Source organism: Eptesicus fuscus, chromosome 1 (assembly GCF_027574615.1).
Source record: "Eptesicus fuscus isolate TK198812 chromosome 1, DD_ASM_mEF_20220401, whole genome shotgun sequence".
Taxonomy (NCBI): domain Eukaryota; kingdom Metazoa; phylum Chordata; class Mammalia; order Chiroptera; family Vespertilionidae; genus Eptesicus; species Eptesicus fuscus.
Genome location: NC_072473.1, coordinates 38,476,634 through 38,491,965, shown reverse-complemented (window position 1 = coordinate 38,491,965; position 15,332 = coordinate 38,476,634). Strand labels below are relative to the sequence as shown.

The 15,332-nt window shown below is 36.8% G+C and overlaps 1 protein-coding gene across 1 annotated transcript in view; it reads left to right on the top strand.

Annotated features, from left to right (window-relative positions):
* The window catches only part of ATP7A (ATPase copper transporting alpha), a 225,279-nt gene that overhangs the window by 168,424 nt on the left and 41,523 nt on the right, over positions 1–15,332 (top strand). The window contains exons 16-17 of the mRNA XM_054721139.1: positions 1,769–1,951; positions 4,456–4,672. Coding sequence (XP_054577114.1) covers positions 1,769–1,951; positions 4,456–4,672 — 400 coding nt within the window. The remainder of the gene's footprint in view (positions 1–1,768; positions 1,952–4,455; positions 4,673–15,332) is intronic.

The window sequence follows — 15,332 nt, the reverse complement described above, 5'->3', positions numbered from 1 at the left end:
CCACCAGATGTCATTTTACAACTATGATTTCAGGAATATAATCCTACCCCTGGTCTCTCTCATATTAGGATTTTCATAACAATCTCAATCAAGGCTGCTTGACTTCAACTAAAACCATGTTCCTTCTAGTATGTTCTTATTATGAGAATATGAACTATATAGAGATTCATGCATGTACTAAACACAGAACACAGATTTGGAACCTCATCTAGTGAATACAGGCTATTAATTTTTATAGGAATTTTTTTTATTTTGATATAATTTCAAACTTAAAGAAAAATTGCAAGAATAGTATAAAGAATTTCTGTATATCCTTTACTGCAGATATCAGCCTCCTTTCCTAAGAAGAATGATATTTTTTTACATAACCACAGTACAAAGTTCAAAATCAATAAATCAATATTGATATAATACTATTATCTAATCAATAGTCCATATTCCAGTTTCCTCAGTTGTCACCAAAATATCCTTTATAGCTATTTTTTAAAAATATGTTTTTATTGATTTCAAGGAGGAAGGGAGAGGGAAAGAGAGATAGAAACAACAATGATGAGAGAAAATCATTGATTGGTTGTCTTCTGCACACCCCACATTGGGGATTGAGCCCACAACTTGGGCATGTGCCCTGACTGGAATCGAACCGTGACCTCCTGGTTCATAGGTCAATGCTCAACCATTGAGCCACACCGGATGGGCCTTTATAGCTATTTTTCCTCTTGTCAGGAATCATGCTTTCTATTTAGTTGTCATATTTTTTCATCTTGGTTCCTCAAGCTATTTATTTTTCAGGGTTTGTATTTTGAGTTTACTGTGAGGTGACTGTGTTTTCTAATTGCAGACTCTTCCTTATTCCTGTCTGGGTTGCAGTTCCCTCATTGATTCCCTGAGCTCTCTCTTCAATAAAGTCAAAGCAGCCCAGCAGGTTTTATCTGATGCTCACTTCAACTTAATTATTTACCTTTCTTTTATAATTATCTTCCTAATGCCCAGATTTCCCCTATAGATCTGTAATTCATTGCTATTTAAAGTCTTTATCTTTCCCTGGAGGCACTAGAGCAGTGGTTCTCAACCTTTCTAATGCTGCGACTCTTTAATACAGTTCCTCAGGTTGGGGGTCACCACAACATGAGGAACTGTATTAACCCTTTGCACTCGCTTGCTTTTTTCTCGATTCCTTTATTCTAATGCTAACTGTGTCGAGTCACACTCCAAGTGCAAAAGGTTAAAGGGTCGCGGCATTAGAAAGGTTGAGAACCACTGCACTATAGGCATCTCTTAATTAACTATTAACAGTCAACCTTTAACAATTAGTTCTAGGTGTTTAACATGTATCCACAGTAGGTTAAACATTTGCAGTATGTGTGTGTGTGGGGGGGAAGTAACTAAAGGTATTTCTTCCCTTATGCTCCCAAAGACAGTTTATTAAGTCCAGGCTTATTAAGAAGTAAACTTCTGCTGAAACCGGTTTGGCTCAGTGGATAGAGCGTCGGCCTGCAGACTCAAGGGTCCCAGGTTCGATTCAGGTCAAGGGCATGTACCTTGGTTTCGGGCACATCCCCAGTAGGGGGTGTGCAAGAGGCAGCTGATCGATGTTTCTCTCCCATCAATGTTTCTAACTCTCTATCCCTCTATCCCTCTCTCTTCCTCTCTGTAAAAAATCAATAAAATATATTAAAAAAAAAGAAGTAAACTTCTTTCTCATTTCTGGAAAGGTGATATTAAGGATTATCAAGTCATATAGGTGTACTGTATTTTAATTTTCTTACAGGTAAAGGTAGTAGTATTTGATAAGACTGGAACCATTACCCATGGAACCCCAGTAGTGAGTCAAATAAAGGTTCTAGTGGAAAGTAACAGAATATCACGTAATAAGATCCTGGCCATTGTGGGAACTGCTGAAAGTCACAGTGAACACCCTCTAGGAGCAGCCATAACCAAATACTGCAAACAGGTACGGTTTTTCCCCTTGTTTAGTAATGTAGTCATCTACTATTGGAATTACTCAGACCAAATCCAAACGCATTTGACCATGATTTATGTAGATAGTGGATATAAGGCTTACAGAGACTTGTATTTTCTTATTTTATTTTATGATATGTCTGATTCTTCATATAGAGAAATATAAAGGTGAAAACAGGAATTAATTATAAAGCTACACAGGTAACTCCTGTTGACTAAAGAAAATAAGTAATACAAATTATGGTAAGAAACTTCAGATCAGAGAGTTGCATAAGGAAAAGGGAAAGTCTTATTCCCTGCCTACTTCCATAATTTCTCTCTCCAAACTTTAAGAAGTGTTAACCTGTTAACAGTCTTTTTAAATAACAGTTTTTTGAGATACAATTCACATACTATAAAGTTTACCCTTATAAAGTGTACAGTGCAATACTTTTTATTATATTCACTATTGTGCATCTATTAACCACTTTTAATGCATATAACAAAATATATGCATTTATTGTTTTTTAAACTTTACATAGAAAGGTCACACAATGACCAATATTTAGTACCTTGTTTTTCAATTTTATTAAATGATTTTTGCATATCAAGACATATAGATCTGCCTCATTGTTTTTAATGGCTATATTATATTCTATTGTACAATTGGGTTTTGGCTCTTACAGTATACAGTTAATATCCTTATCAGCTTTTGCAAGTTTATCTCTATGTTAAATGCCTATTAATGCAATTGCTAGATCAAGGGATACATGCAGTTAAATTTGGGGGGGGTACTTATTAAATTATATTTAGAAATAACACAGGAAATTCGAAAAGATCTCTGAAAAAAAGTTTGAGTAGTTACAAACTAAGGGTTACAAATCTTATTTCAGTTTAAGATCACCAATGGTGCCTTTCTCCAAATACATTTAACCTCTGGCCTCAAAACTGCCTTCAGCAAAAGAAAAAACCAAAAACCACATGCAGTAACCCACAAAAGGAAATCATGAAGTTAAATTTTTATGAATACTACCGATGCCCATGTGAAAAATATTACCAACACCCACATGGAAGGTTGTAATAGTGTATACTTTCACCAGAAGTTATGACTGCCCATTTCCTCATTCTCACCAACACTATTTTTTCCAATATGATAAGTAAAAAATGTTAACTCATTGGTGGTTTGCTTTTCATTTCTTAATTATGAATGAGGTTGAGCATATTTTCATATGTGTATTAATAATTTGAATTTCTTTTTCTGTAACCTGTCTGCTTGAATCCTTTGCCAATTTTTCCATAGGGTTACTTACCTTTTTCTCATTGATTTGTATACGTTTTTTGTAAGTTATTTCACATACTTTTATAGTTAAAATGTGGTAATTTCTACCATTGATGTTTCCATTTCTCTATTGGTTGTTTTTTTTTGTTCCTTTTTACCTATTAACTATTACTGACCTGGCTTCTTTACATGCACATGGAACAACTTAGAGGATGAAGATATAAAGAGCTAGAATTCCTTGGTTTACTAAGAACACAGAATTATTCTAGAGAGGCACTCTAGTAACTAAAGGCCTTGTTCTTTGTTTTGCCCTTTGCCCTGTACTGAACAGAAAATCTGACCTGACAGTAGAATTAAATATTTAACTTGTGATTCTCTACTGGAAAGGGCAAAGAATATTGATAAATCATCCATGTTTTCTTTTCCTAAGATTGGTATACATTTTAGAGAGTGGGATTAAAACAAAGGATTCTGAGGGTCTCCTTGTAACTTTGGACATTATACTCAACACTTGGTTCCTTTGATCTTATTAAAATACACTAGCATTTAAATATAGGTGATAAAAGCTACACAAGTCCTCCTCTGTGAGTCTGTGTAGTAAAGTATTAAACTTGCCCAAAGGTTTGGCCTTTGGCCCTAGCTCCTAGGTGGTAACATCCAAGTCCTTGGAGTATGCTGCCTGATAAGAATGTCTTGGTTTACCTGGGGGCCTTGGGCCATGCCAGATAGTCCATGCTAATGATATGGTTTATGTTGAGAGACCTAGGGCCATGCTATATCAGCTCAGCCTCTGGAAGGGCTAGAGACTAAGGCCAGCAATGGAGAAGGTCAGTCATGTCTACATGATTGAGGCCCAGTAAAAACTCTGGACACCAAGTTCCAGGTGAGCATCCCTGGTTGGCAACACTCTGTAGACATCATCATACATACTTGCTGAGTGAATTAAGCATTATTCACATGACTCTACTGGCAGGGGACCACTGGAAGTTCCATGCTGGGTATCTCTTGAACCTGTCCTATGAACCTCTTTCTTTTGCTGATTTTAATCTGTGTCCTTTCACTGCAACAAAACATAATAGTTAATATAAAGACCAAAAATTCCACTGTCAAATAGACAATGATAAGTGATAATGTTGTTCTAAACATTTTAAATTAACCAAAAGTAATCTTTGATCTTGCTAATGATGATCTTGGATTATTAGAACAATAGTATAAATCCTTCTGTTTCTCTTTGCTAGGAGCTGGACACTGAAACCTTGGGTACGTGCATAGATTTCCAGGTTGTGCCAGGCTGTGGTATTAGCTGTAAAGTCACCAATATTGAAGGCTTGCTACATAAGAATAACTGGAAGATAGAGGAAAATAATATTAAAAATGCATCCCTGGTTCAAATTGATGCAAGTAATGAACAGTCATCAACTTCGTCTTCCATGATTATTGATGCCCAGCTTTCAAGTAAGCTAATTTTCTTTGTAGTACCAATTATGGGACAGTAATTAACGGATGTCTAATTTATAATCTTGAACTGTTATATAATAAATAAAAATTGGCATTATGGTTTCATTCTTGCAGATCAATTTTACCATAGGCCTCTGATTGCTTCACTCAAGTTACTTGAGAACATTTTCCAACTATGCTCCTATTTAAAAAAAAAATCTTTATTGTTGAGAGTATTATAGATGTCCCCCTTTTTACCCCTCATTCCCTACTCCACCTGGTTCCCGCTCTGCCCCAGGCCTTTACCACCCTATTGTCTGTGTCCATAGGTAATGCATATATGCATATAAGTTCTTTGGTTAATCTCTTCCCGCCCCCCTCCCCTCTTTCCTCTGAAATTCGTCAGTCTGTTCCTTGTTTTCAGGCCTCTGATTCTATTTTATTCATCAGTTTATTTTGTTCATTAGATTCTATTTTGATTTTGATTTTTATTTTTTTTTATTTTTTTTAATATATTTTTATTGAGGTATTATATGTGTACATATCTTACTATTACCCCCCCCACCCCACACCCACACATGCCCTCCCCCCCAGAGTTTTGCGTCCATTGTTTATGCTTATATGCATGCATACAAGTCCTTTGTTTGATTTCATAACTCCCCCACCTTTCCCAAACTTTCCCCCTGTACTTTGAAAGTCTGTTTGATGCTTTACTGTCTCTGTATCTATCTTTTTGTTCACCACTTTATAATGTTCTTTACTATCCCTAAATGAGTGAGATCATGTGGTATTTTTCTTTCATTGACTGGCTTATTTCACTTAGCATAATGTTCTCCAATTCCATCCAGGTTGCTGCAAATGATGAGAATTCCTTCTTTTTTATGGCAGCATAGTATTCCATTGTGTAGATGTACCACAGTTTTCCGATCCAGTCATCTGCTGATGGGCACCTAGGCTGTTTCCAAATCTTAGCTATTGTAAATTGTGCTGCTATGAACATAGGGGTGCATATATCCTTTCTGATTGGTGTTTCTAGTTTCTTCGGATATATTCCCAGGAGTGGGATTACTGGGTCAAATGGGAGTTCCATTTTCAGTTTTTTGAGGAAACTCCATACTGTTCTCCACAGTGGCTGCACCAGTCTGCATTCCCACCAGCAGTGCACGAGGGTTCCTTTTTCTCCGCATCCTCGCCAACACTTGTCGTTTGTTGATTTGTTGATGATAGCCATTCTGACAGGTGTGAGATGGTACCTCATTGTTGTTTTGATTTGCATCTCTCGGATAATAAGTGACTTTGAACATGTTTTCATGTGTCTCTTGGCCTTCCTTCTGTCTTCTTTTGAAAATATTCTGTTTAGGTCTGTTGCCCATTTTTTTATTGGATCATTTATCTTCCTCTTATTGAGTTGCATAAGCTGCCTGTAGATGTTGGAGATTAAACCTTTATCAGTGATAGCATTTGCAAATATGTTTTCCCATGCAGTGGGCTTGCTTGTTGTTTTGTTGATGGTTTCTTTTGCTGTAAAAAAGCTTTTTATTTTGATGTAGTCCCATTTGTTAATTTTCTCTTTAGCTTCCATTGCCCTAGGGGCAGTGTCAGTGAAGAAGTTCTTGTGGCATATGTCTGAGATTTTGTTGCCTGTGGATTCCTCTAGTATTTTTATGGTTTCCCGTCTTATGTTTAAGTCCTGTATCCATTTTGAGTTTATTTTTGTGTATGGTGTAAGTTGGTGATCTAGTTTCATTTTTTTGCATGTATCTGTCCAGTTTTCCCAACACCATTTATTGAAGAGACTGTCTTGACTCCATTGTATGTTCATGCCTCCTTTGTCAAATATTAATTGAGCATAGTGGTTTGGGTCGATATCTGGGTTCTCTATTCTGTTCCATTGATCAATATGTCTGTTCTTGTGCCAGTACCAGGCTGTTTTGAGAACAGTGGCTTTGTAATACAGCTTGAAATCTGGTATTGAGATCCCACCTACTTTATTCTTCTTTCTGAGGATTGCTGAGGCTAGTCGGGGTCTTTTTTTATTCCAGATGAATTTTTGGAGAGTTCTTTCTAGGTCTGTGAAATATGCTGTTGGTATTTTGATGGGGAGTGCATTGAATCTGTAGATTGCTTTGGGTAGTATGGACATTTTAATGATGTTTATTCTACCAATCCAGGAACATGGTATGTTCTTCCATCTGTTTATGTCTTCCTCTATCTCTTTTTTCAGTGTCCTGTAGTTTTCTGCGTATAGGTCTTTTACCTCCTTAGTTAAGTTTATTCCTAGGTATCTTAATTTTTTTGGTGCGATGGTAAATGGGATTGCTTTTTTAGTCTCTCTTTCTGTAAGTTCATTATTGGTGTATAGAAAAGCCATAGATTTCTTGGCGTTAATTTTGTATCCCGCTACATTGCCGAATTCATTTATTAAGTCTATTAGTTTTTTGATGGAATCTTTTGGGTTTTTTATGTACAATATCATGACATCTGCAAATAAGGACAGCTTCACTTCTTCTTTTCCAATTTGGATGCCTCTTATTTCTTCTTCTTGCCTAATTGCGATAGCTAATATTTCCAGTACTATGTCAAACAGGAGTGGTGAGAGTGGGCATCCCTGTCTTGTTCCTGTTCTTAGGGGAAATGGTTTTAGTTTTTGCCCATTGAGTATGATGTTTGCTGTGGGTTTATCATAAATAGCTTTTATTATGTTGAGGTATGAGCCTTCTATTCCCACCTTGTTGAGAGTTTTTATCAAGAAAGGGTGTTGGATTTTGTCAAATGCTTTTTCTGCATCTATTGATATGACTATGTGATTTTTATCTCTCAATTTGTTTATGTGATGTATCACGTTTATTGATTTGCGGATATTGTACCATCCTTGCATTCCTGGAATAAATCCTACTTGGTCATGGTGTATGATCTTTCTGATATACTGCTGGAGCCGATTTGCTAGAATTTTGTTGAGGATTTTGGCATCAATGTTCATGAGGGATATTGGCCTGTAATTCTCTTTCATTGAGTTGTCTTTATCTGGTTTTGGTATTAGGGTGATGCTGGCTTCATAGAAGGAGCCTGGAAGTGTTCCTTCCTCTTGAATTTTTTGGAATAGTCTGAGGAGGATAGGTTTTAGTTCTTCCTTGAAAGTTTGATAAAACTCTCCTGTGAAGCCATCTGGCCCCGGGCTTTTGTTTGCCGGAAGCTTTTTGATGACTGCTTCAATTTCTTCCATAGTTACTGGCATTTTGAGCTGTTTAGAATCTTCCTGATTGAGTTTTGGAAGGTTGTATTTTTCTAGGAATATGTCGATTTCCTCTAGGTTGTCCAGTTTGTTGGAATAGAGTTGTTCGTAGTATTTTGTAACAATCCTTTGTATTTCGTCGGGGTCTGTTGTTATTTCACCTCTTTCATTTCTGATTTTGTTTATTTGGGTCCTCTCTCTTTGCTTCTTGGTGAGCCTGGCTAGAGGTCCATCAATCTTGTTTATCCTTTCAAAGAACCAGCTCTTGGTTTTGTTGATCTTTTGTATTGTTTCTTTGGTCTCTATGTCGTTTATCTCCGCTCTGATCTTTATTATTTCTTTCCTTCTGCTTACACTGGGCTTATCTTGTTGCTCTCTCTCTAACTCTTTGAGTTGTTGGGTTAGGTAATTTATTACCATTGTTTCTTGTTTTTTGCAGTAGGCTTGTAGAGCTATGAACTTCCCTCTCAGGACTGCTTTCATTGTGTCCCATAGATTTTGGATTGTTGTGTTTTCATTGTCGTTTGTTGCCATGATGTTTTTTATTTCTTCCTTGATGTCTTTGGTAACCCAGTCGTGGTTTAATAACATGCTGTTTAGTCTCCAAGTGTTTGATTTCTTTGGGTTGTTTTTATTGTAGTTGATTTCCAGTTTTATGCCACTGTGATCTGAGAAGATACTTGATATGATTTCTATCTTCTTGAATTTGGAGAGACTTTGCCTATGTCCTAACATATGGTCTATCTTTGAAAATGACCCATGTGCACTTGAGAAGAATGTATATTCTGTGGCTTTGGGGTGAAATGTTCTGAAGATGTCGATTAATTCCATCTGTTCTAGTGAGTCATTTAGGATTGATGTTTCTTTGCTGATTTTTTGTTTAGAGGATTTGTCCAATGGTGATAGTGGGGTATTGAAGTCTCCTACTATGATTGTATTACTGTCAATCTCTCCTTTGATATCTTCCAGGAGTTTTTTAATGTATCTTGGTGCTCCTGTATTGGGTGCATATATGTTTACCAGAGTTATTTCTTCTTGTTGGATTTCTCCCTTTAGTATTATGAAGTGGCCTTCATTATCTCTTGTTATGTCCTTCACTTTGAGATCTAATTTGTCAGATATAAGTATTGCAACCCCAGCTTTTTTTCATTTCCATTTGCCTGGAAAACCTTTTTCCATCCCTTTACTCTCAGTCTGTATGCATCCTTTTTTTTGAGGTGGGTTTCCTGTAGACAGCAGATATCTGGGTTTTGTTTTCTTATCCAGTCTGTTACCCTGTGTCTTTTGATTGGGGCATTCAGTCCATTTACATTTAAAGTTATTATTGATAGGTACTTATTTGACGCCATTTTTATTCTATACCCCTGTGTACCTTCTTTGCTTCCTATTTCTTTCTTTCTTTCTTTTTTTTTTTTACAGCAGACCCTTTAGCATTTCTTTCATTGCTGGTTTGGTGGTGATAAACTCCCTTAGTCCTTTTTTGTCTCTGAAGCTCCTGATTTCACCTTCAATTTTGATTGATAGCCTTGCTGGGTACAGTATTCTTGGATTTAGACCCTTCCTTTGCATGACTTGGTATATTTCATTCCATTCCCTTCTGGCCTGATGAGTTTCTGTTGAGAAATCAGTTGCTAGTCTGATGGGGGTTCCTTTGTATGTAACTGTCTGTCTCTCTCTGGCCGCTTGTAAGATTCTTACTTTGTCGTTGGTGTTTGCCAACTTAACTATAATGTGCCTTGGCGTCGGTCTTTTGGGGTTCATTTTGCTTGGAACTCTGTGAGCTTCTTGGATTTGTGTGGGTTTTTTCTTCCCTATATCAGGGAAGTTTTCTGTTATTATTTCTTCAAACAGGTTTTCTATTCCTTGCTCAGTTTCCTTTCCTTCTGGCACCCCTATTATCCTGATGTTGTTTTGTTTTGTATTGTCCCGAAGTTCCCTTACGCTCTCCTCAATCTTTCTAATTTTTGTTTCTAGAAGCTGTTGTAATTGGGTATTTTTTTCCATCTTGTCTTCTAGCTCACTTATGCGGTCCTCTGCTTCATCTAGTCTACTCTTGATGCTTTCTATTGAGTTCTTTACAGCAGCGATGTCATTTTTCATTTCTTCTTGGTTCTTCTTCATTTCTTCTTGGTTCTTACTCATATTGTCGAATTTGTCTTCCATCCTTTTCAGCCACTTTATGACCATTTCTCTGAATTCTTTCTCTGATAGGTTGCTTGCCTCTAAATCGTTTACTTCCTTTTCTGGTGATGCCTGCTTCTCTTTCCTGTGGGGGCTGTTTCTTTGTCTCCCCATGGTCTCTCTTCTCCGGATGTCTGGTTATATAGATTTCTCTCTCTGGCGTTGATTTAAAGGTATAAAATACAACACAACCAGGCACAACAGACAAGGCACTGAACAGAATTGTATTCACGATATTAATAACCTCCAATAAAGGTAACCACCAGAGAAAGACAAATTAGGGAATAGGAGTGGAAGAGGGAGAGTAAAAAGAAAGAACAACAACGAAGAAAAAAAAAACAATAACAAAGAGTGTGAATCTGAACTTGGGAAAAGAGCAGAAAGAAAGAAAAGAAATAACAGAAAAGAAAAAAAAAGTAAGAGAGACAAGAATGATACTAAGAGAGAAAAGGGGAACAAACTATATATATGGGGAGTAAACTCCACTAGAACAACCACTATTCCCAGCAAATTCCAGCAACACGAGCCTGGAGATTAATACAAACTGCAACAGCAGCTAATATCAAGTGAGGCAAGGGAAAACAAAAGTAAAAAACAAACAAAAACAAAGCAAACAAAAGAACCAACCAAACCAACAAAAAGAATAATCTAAACAATCTCATAAAAAAGCATAAAAATTCAATCTAATCAACATTCAAGCAAACAACAACAAAAGGCCCGAGAGAAAAATAATTTTTTAAAGGTAGCGTAGAGAGAGGTTTGTATGGATTTGGAGCAGGGGGTTGGGAATTAGATATATAAGTAGGGTGAAGTTTTAGCAGGGAGTAAACTGAAAAAGTAGGGAAAATCTAAAGCCAGAAAGGGTTAAGATAAACTGGGGACCAAAAGGGGAAAGGTTAGGAGGAGAGTGATGGCATAATGTTAGCTTTGAGATAGGGTAAAGCGATTGTAAGGGAAAGATGCAAATCGAATGTAGGACACTAATCCAAAAATAAAAGAAAGAGAAAATCAAATGACATTAAAAAAAAAAAAAGTAAAATAATAGTAATAATAGTGCTGATTGAAAATAAAAATGTAATAATTAAAAAGGTGAAAATCAAGTGAGGAAAAAGAAAAAAATATTAGTTTCTTAAGTAAAAGATGCAAAAAATGAAAATAAAAAAATATGAGAATAAAAAATTTAAAAAATTGAAAAAAGAATTGAAAATTAAAAAATAGGAAGACTAAAATGTGCAGTAGCGGCTGTCATTCACTTCCTCTATTATTCTGTTTGGTACGCCTTTTTCCCAGTCTGGGCGGTATTTCAGTTCAGCTTCATTCCAGGGCTCCTCAGTGTTGGAAGCCTATTTTGATTTTTAGATTCAATTATTGATAGATATGTATTTATTGCCATTTTATCATTCATATTTTTAATAAATTTTATTGTTGAAAGTATTACATATGTCCCTTTTTCCCCCATTGCCCTTTCCCACTCCCTGCCCCCCCCCCCAAGCCTTCACCACCCTATTGTCTGTGTCTATGGGTTATGCATATACTGGTATGAATATGAGTTCATTGATTGATCTCTTCCCCCCCCTCCATCCTCCCCTGCCTTCCCTCTGAGGTTTGACAGTCTGTTTGATCTTTCTATGTCTCTGGGTCTATTTTTGTTCATCAGTTTATGTTGTTCATTAGATTGCACATATGAGTGAAATCATATGATACTTATCTTACTCTGACTGGCTTATTTTGCTTAGCATAATGCTCTCTAGGTCCATCCATGCTGTTGCAAATGGTAAGAGTTCCTTCTTTTTTACAGCTGCATAGTATTCATATATTTTTAAAAATATATTTTATTGATTTTTTACAGAGAGGAAGGAAGAGGGATAGAGAGTTAGAAACATCGATGAGAGAGAAACATCGATCAGCTGCCTCCTGCACACCCCCCACTGGGTATGTGCCCGCAACCAAGGTACATGCCCTTGACTGGAATCGAACCTGGGACCCTTGAGTCTGCAGGCCGATGCTCTATCCACTGAGCCAAACCGGTTAGGGCAGTATTCATATTTTTATTTTTATTTTTATTTTTATTTTTTTTTTCTTTTTTTTTTTTTCTTTTTTAATTTAACATTCTTTTTTTTTTTTTTTTAATATTTTTATTGAGGTATTATATGTGTACATATCTTACCATTACCCCCCCTACACCCACACATGCCCTCCCCCCCCAGAGTTCTGCGTCCATTGTTTATGCTTATATGCATGCATACAAGTCCCTCGTTTGATTTCATAACTCCCCCACCTTTCCCAAACCTTCCCCCTGTACTTTGAAAGTCTGTTTGATGCTTTACTGTCTCTGTATCTATCTTTTTGTTCACCACTTTATAATGTTCTTTACTATCCCTAAATGAGTGAGATCATGTGGTATTTTTCTTTCATTGACTGGCTTATTTCACTTAGCATAATGTTCTCCAATTCCATCCAGGTTGCTGCAAATGATGAGAATTCCTTCTTTTTTATGGCAGCATAGTATTCCATTGTGTAGATGTACCACAGTTTTCCGATCCAGTCATCTGCTGATGGGCACCTAGGCTGTTTCCAAATCTTAGCTATGGTAAATTGTGCTGCTATGAACATAGGGGTGCATATATCCTTTCTGATTGGTGTTTCTAGTTTCTTCGGATATATTCCCAGGAGTGGGATTACTGGGTCAAATGGGAGTTCCATTTTCAGTTTTTTGAGGAAACTCCATACTGTTCTCCACAGTGGCTGCACCAGTCTGCATTCCCACCAGCAGTGCACGAGGGTTCCTTTTTCTCCGCATCCTCGCCAACACTTGTTGTTTGTTGATTTGTTGATAATAGCCATTCTGACAGGTGTGAGATGGTACCTCATTGTTGTTTTGATTTGCATCTCTCGGATAATAAGTGACTTTGAACATGTTTTCATGTGTCTCTTGGCCTTCCTTCTGTCTTCTTTTGAAAATATTCTGTTTAGGTCTGTTGCCCATTTTTTTATTGGATCATTTATCTTCCTCTTATTGAGTTGCATAAGCTGCCTGTAGATGTTGGAGATTAAACCTTTATCAGTGATAGCATTTGCAAATATGTTTTCCCATGCAGTGGGCTTTCTTGTTGTTTTGTTGATGGTTTCTTTTGCTGTAAAAAAGCTTTTTATTTTGATGTAGTCCCATTTGTTAATTTTCTCTTTAGCTTCCATTGCCCTAGGGGCAGTGTCAGTGAAGAAGTTCTTGTGGCATATGTCTGAGATTTTGTTGCCTGTGGATTCCTCTAGTATTTTTATGGTTTCCCGTCTTATGTTTAAGTCCTGTATCCATTTTGAGTTTATTTTTGTGTATGGTGTAAGTTGGTGATCTAGTTTCATTTTTTTGCATGTATCTGTCCAGTTTTCCCAACACCATTTATTGAAGAGACTGTCTTGACTCCATTGTATGTTCATGCCTCCTTTGTCAAATATTAATTGAGCATAGTGGTTTGGGTCGATATCTGGGTTCTCTATTCTGTTCCATTGATCAATATGTCTGTTCTTGTGCCAGTACCAGGCTGTTTTGAGAACAGTGGCTTTGTAATACAGCTTGAAATCTGGTATTGAGATCCCACCTACTTTATTCTTCTTTCTGAGGATTGCTGAGGCTAGTCGGGGTCTTTTTTTATTCCAGATGAATTTTTGGAGAGTTCTTTCTAGGTCTGTGAAATATGCTGTTGGTATTTTGATGGGGAGTGCATTGAATCTGTAGATTGCTTTGGGTAGTATGGACATTTTAATGATGTTGATTCTGCCAATCCAGGAACATGGTATGTTCTTCCATCTGTTTATGTCTTCCTCTATCTCTTTTTTCAGTGTCCTGTAGTTTTCTGCGTATAGGTCTTTTACCTCCTTAGTTAAGTTTATTCCTAGGTATCTTAATTTTTTTGGTGCGATGGTAAATGGGATTGCTTTTTTAGTCTCTCTTTCTGTAAGTTCATTATTGGTGTATAGAAAAGCCATAGATTTCTTGGCGTTAATTTTGTATCCCGCTACATTGCCGAATTCATTTATTAAGTCTATTAGTTTTTTGATGGAATCTTTTGGGTTTTTTATGTACAATATCATGTCATCTGCAAATAAGGACAGCTTTACTTCTTCTTTTCCAATTTGGATGCCTTTTATTTCTTCTTCTTGCCTAATTGCGATAGCTAATACTTCCAGTACTATGTCAAACAGGAGTGGTGAGAGTGGGCATCCCTGTCTTGTTCCTGTTCTTAGGGGAAATGGTTTTAGTTTTTGCCCATTGAGTATGATGTTTGCTGTGGGTTTATCATAAATAGCTTTTATTATGTTGAGGTATGAGCCTTCTATTCCCACCTTGTTGAGAGTTTTTATCAAGAAAGGGTGTTGGATTTTGTCAAATGCTTTTTCTGCATCTATTGATATGACTATGTGATTTTTATCTCTCAATTTGTTTATGTGATGAATCACGTTTATTGATTTGCGGATATTGTACCATCCTTGCATTCCTGGAATAAATCCTACTTGGTCATGGTGTATGATCTTTCTGATGTACTGCTGGAGCCGATTTGCTAGAATTTTGTTGAGGATTTTGGCATCAATGTTCATGAGGGATATTGGCCTGTAATTCTCTTTCATTGAGTTGTCTTTATCTGGTTTTGGTATTAGGGTGATGCTGGCTTCATAGAAGGAGCCTGGAAGTGTTCCTTCCTCTTGAATTTTTTGGAATAGTCTGAGGAGGATAGGTTTTAGTTCTTCCTTGAAAGTTTGATAAAACTCTCCTGTGAAGCCATCTGGCCCCGGGCTTTTGTTTGCCGGAAGCTTTTTGATGACTGCTTCAATTTCTTCCATAGTTACTGGCATGTTGAGCTGTTTAGAATCTTCCTGATTGAGTTTTGGAAGGTTGTATTTTTCTAGGAATATGTCGATTTCCTCTAGGTTGTCCAGTTTGTTGGAATAGAGTTGTTCGTAGTATTTTGTAACAATCCTTTGTATTTCGTCGGGGTCTGTTGTTATTTCACCTCTTTCATTTCTGATTTTGTTTATTTGGGTCCTCTCTCTTTGCTTCTTGGTGAGCCTGGCTAGAGGTCCATCAATCTTGTTTATCCTTTCAAAGAACCAGCTCTTGGTTTTGTTGATCTTTTGTATTGTTTCTTTGGTCTCTATGTCGTTTATCTCCGCTCTGATCTTTATTATTTCTTTCCTTCTGCTTACACTGGGCTTATCTTGTTGCTCTCTCTCTAACTCTTTGAGTTGTTGGGTTAGGTAATTTATTACCAT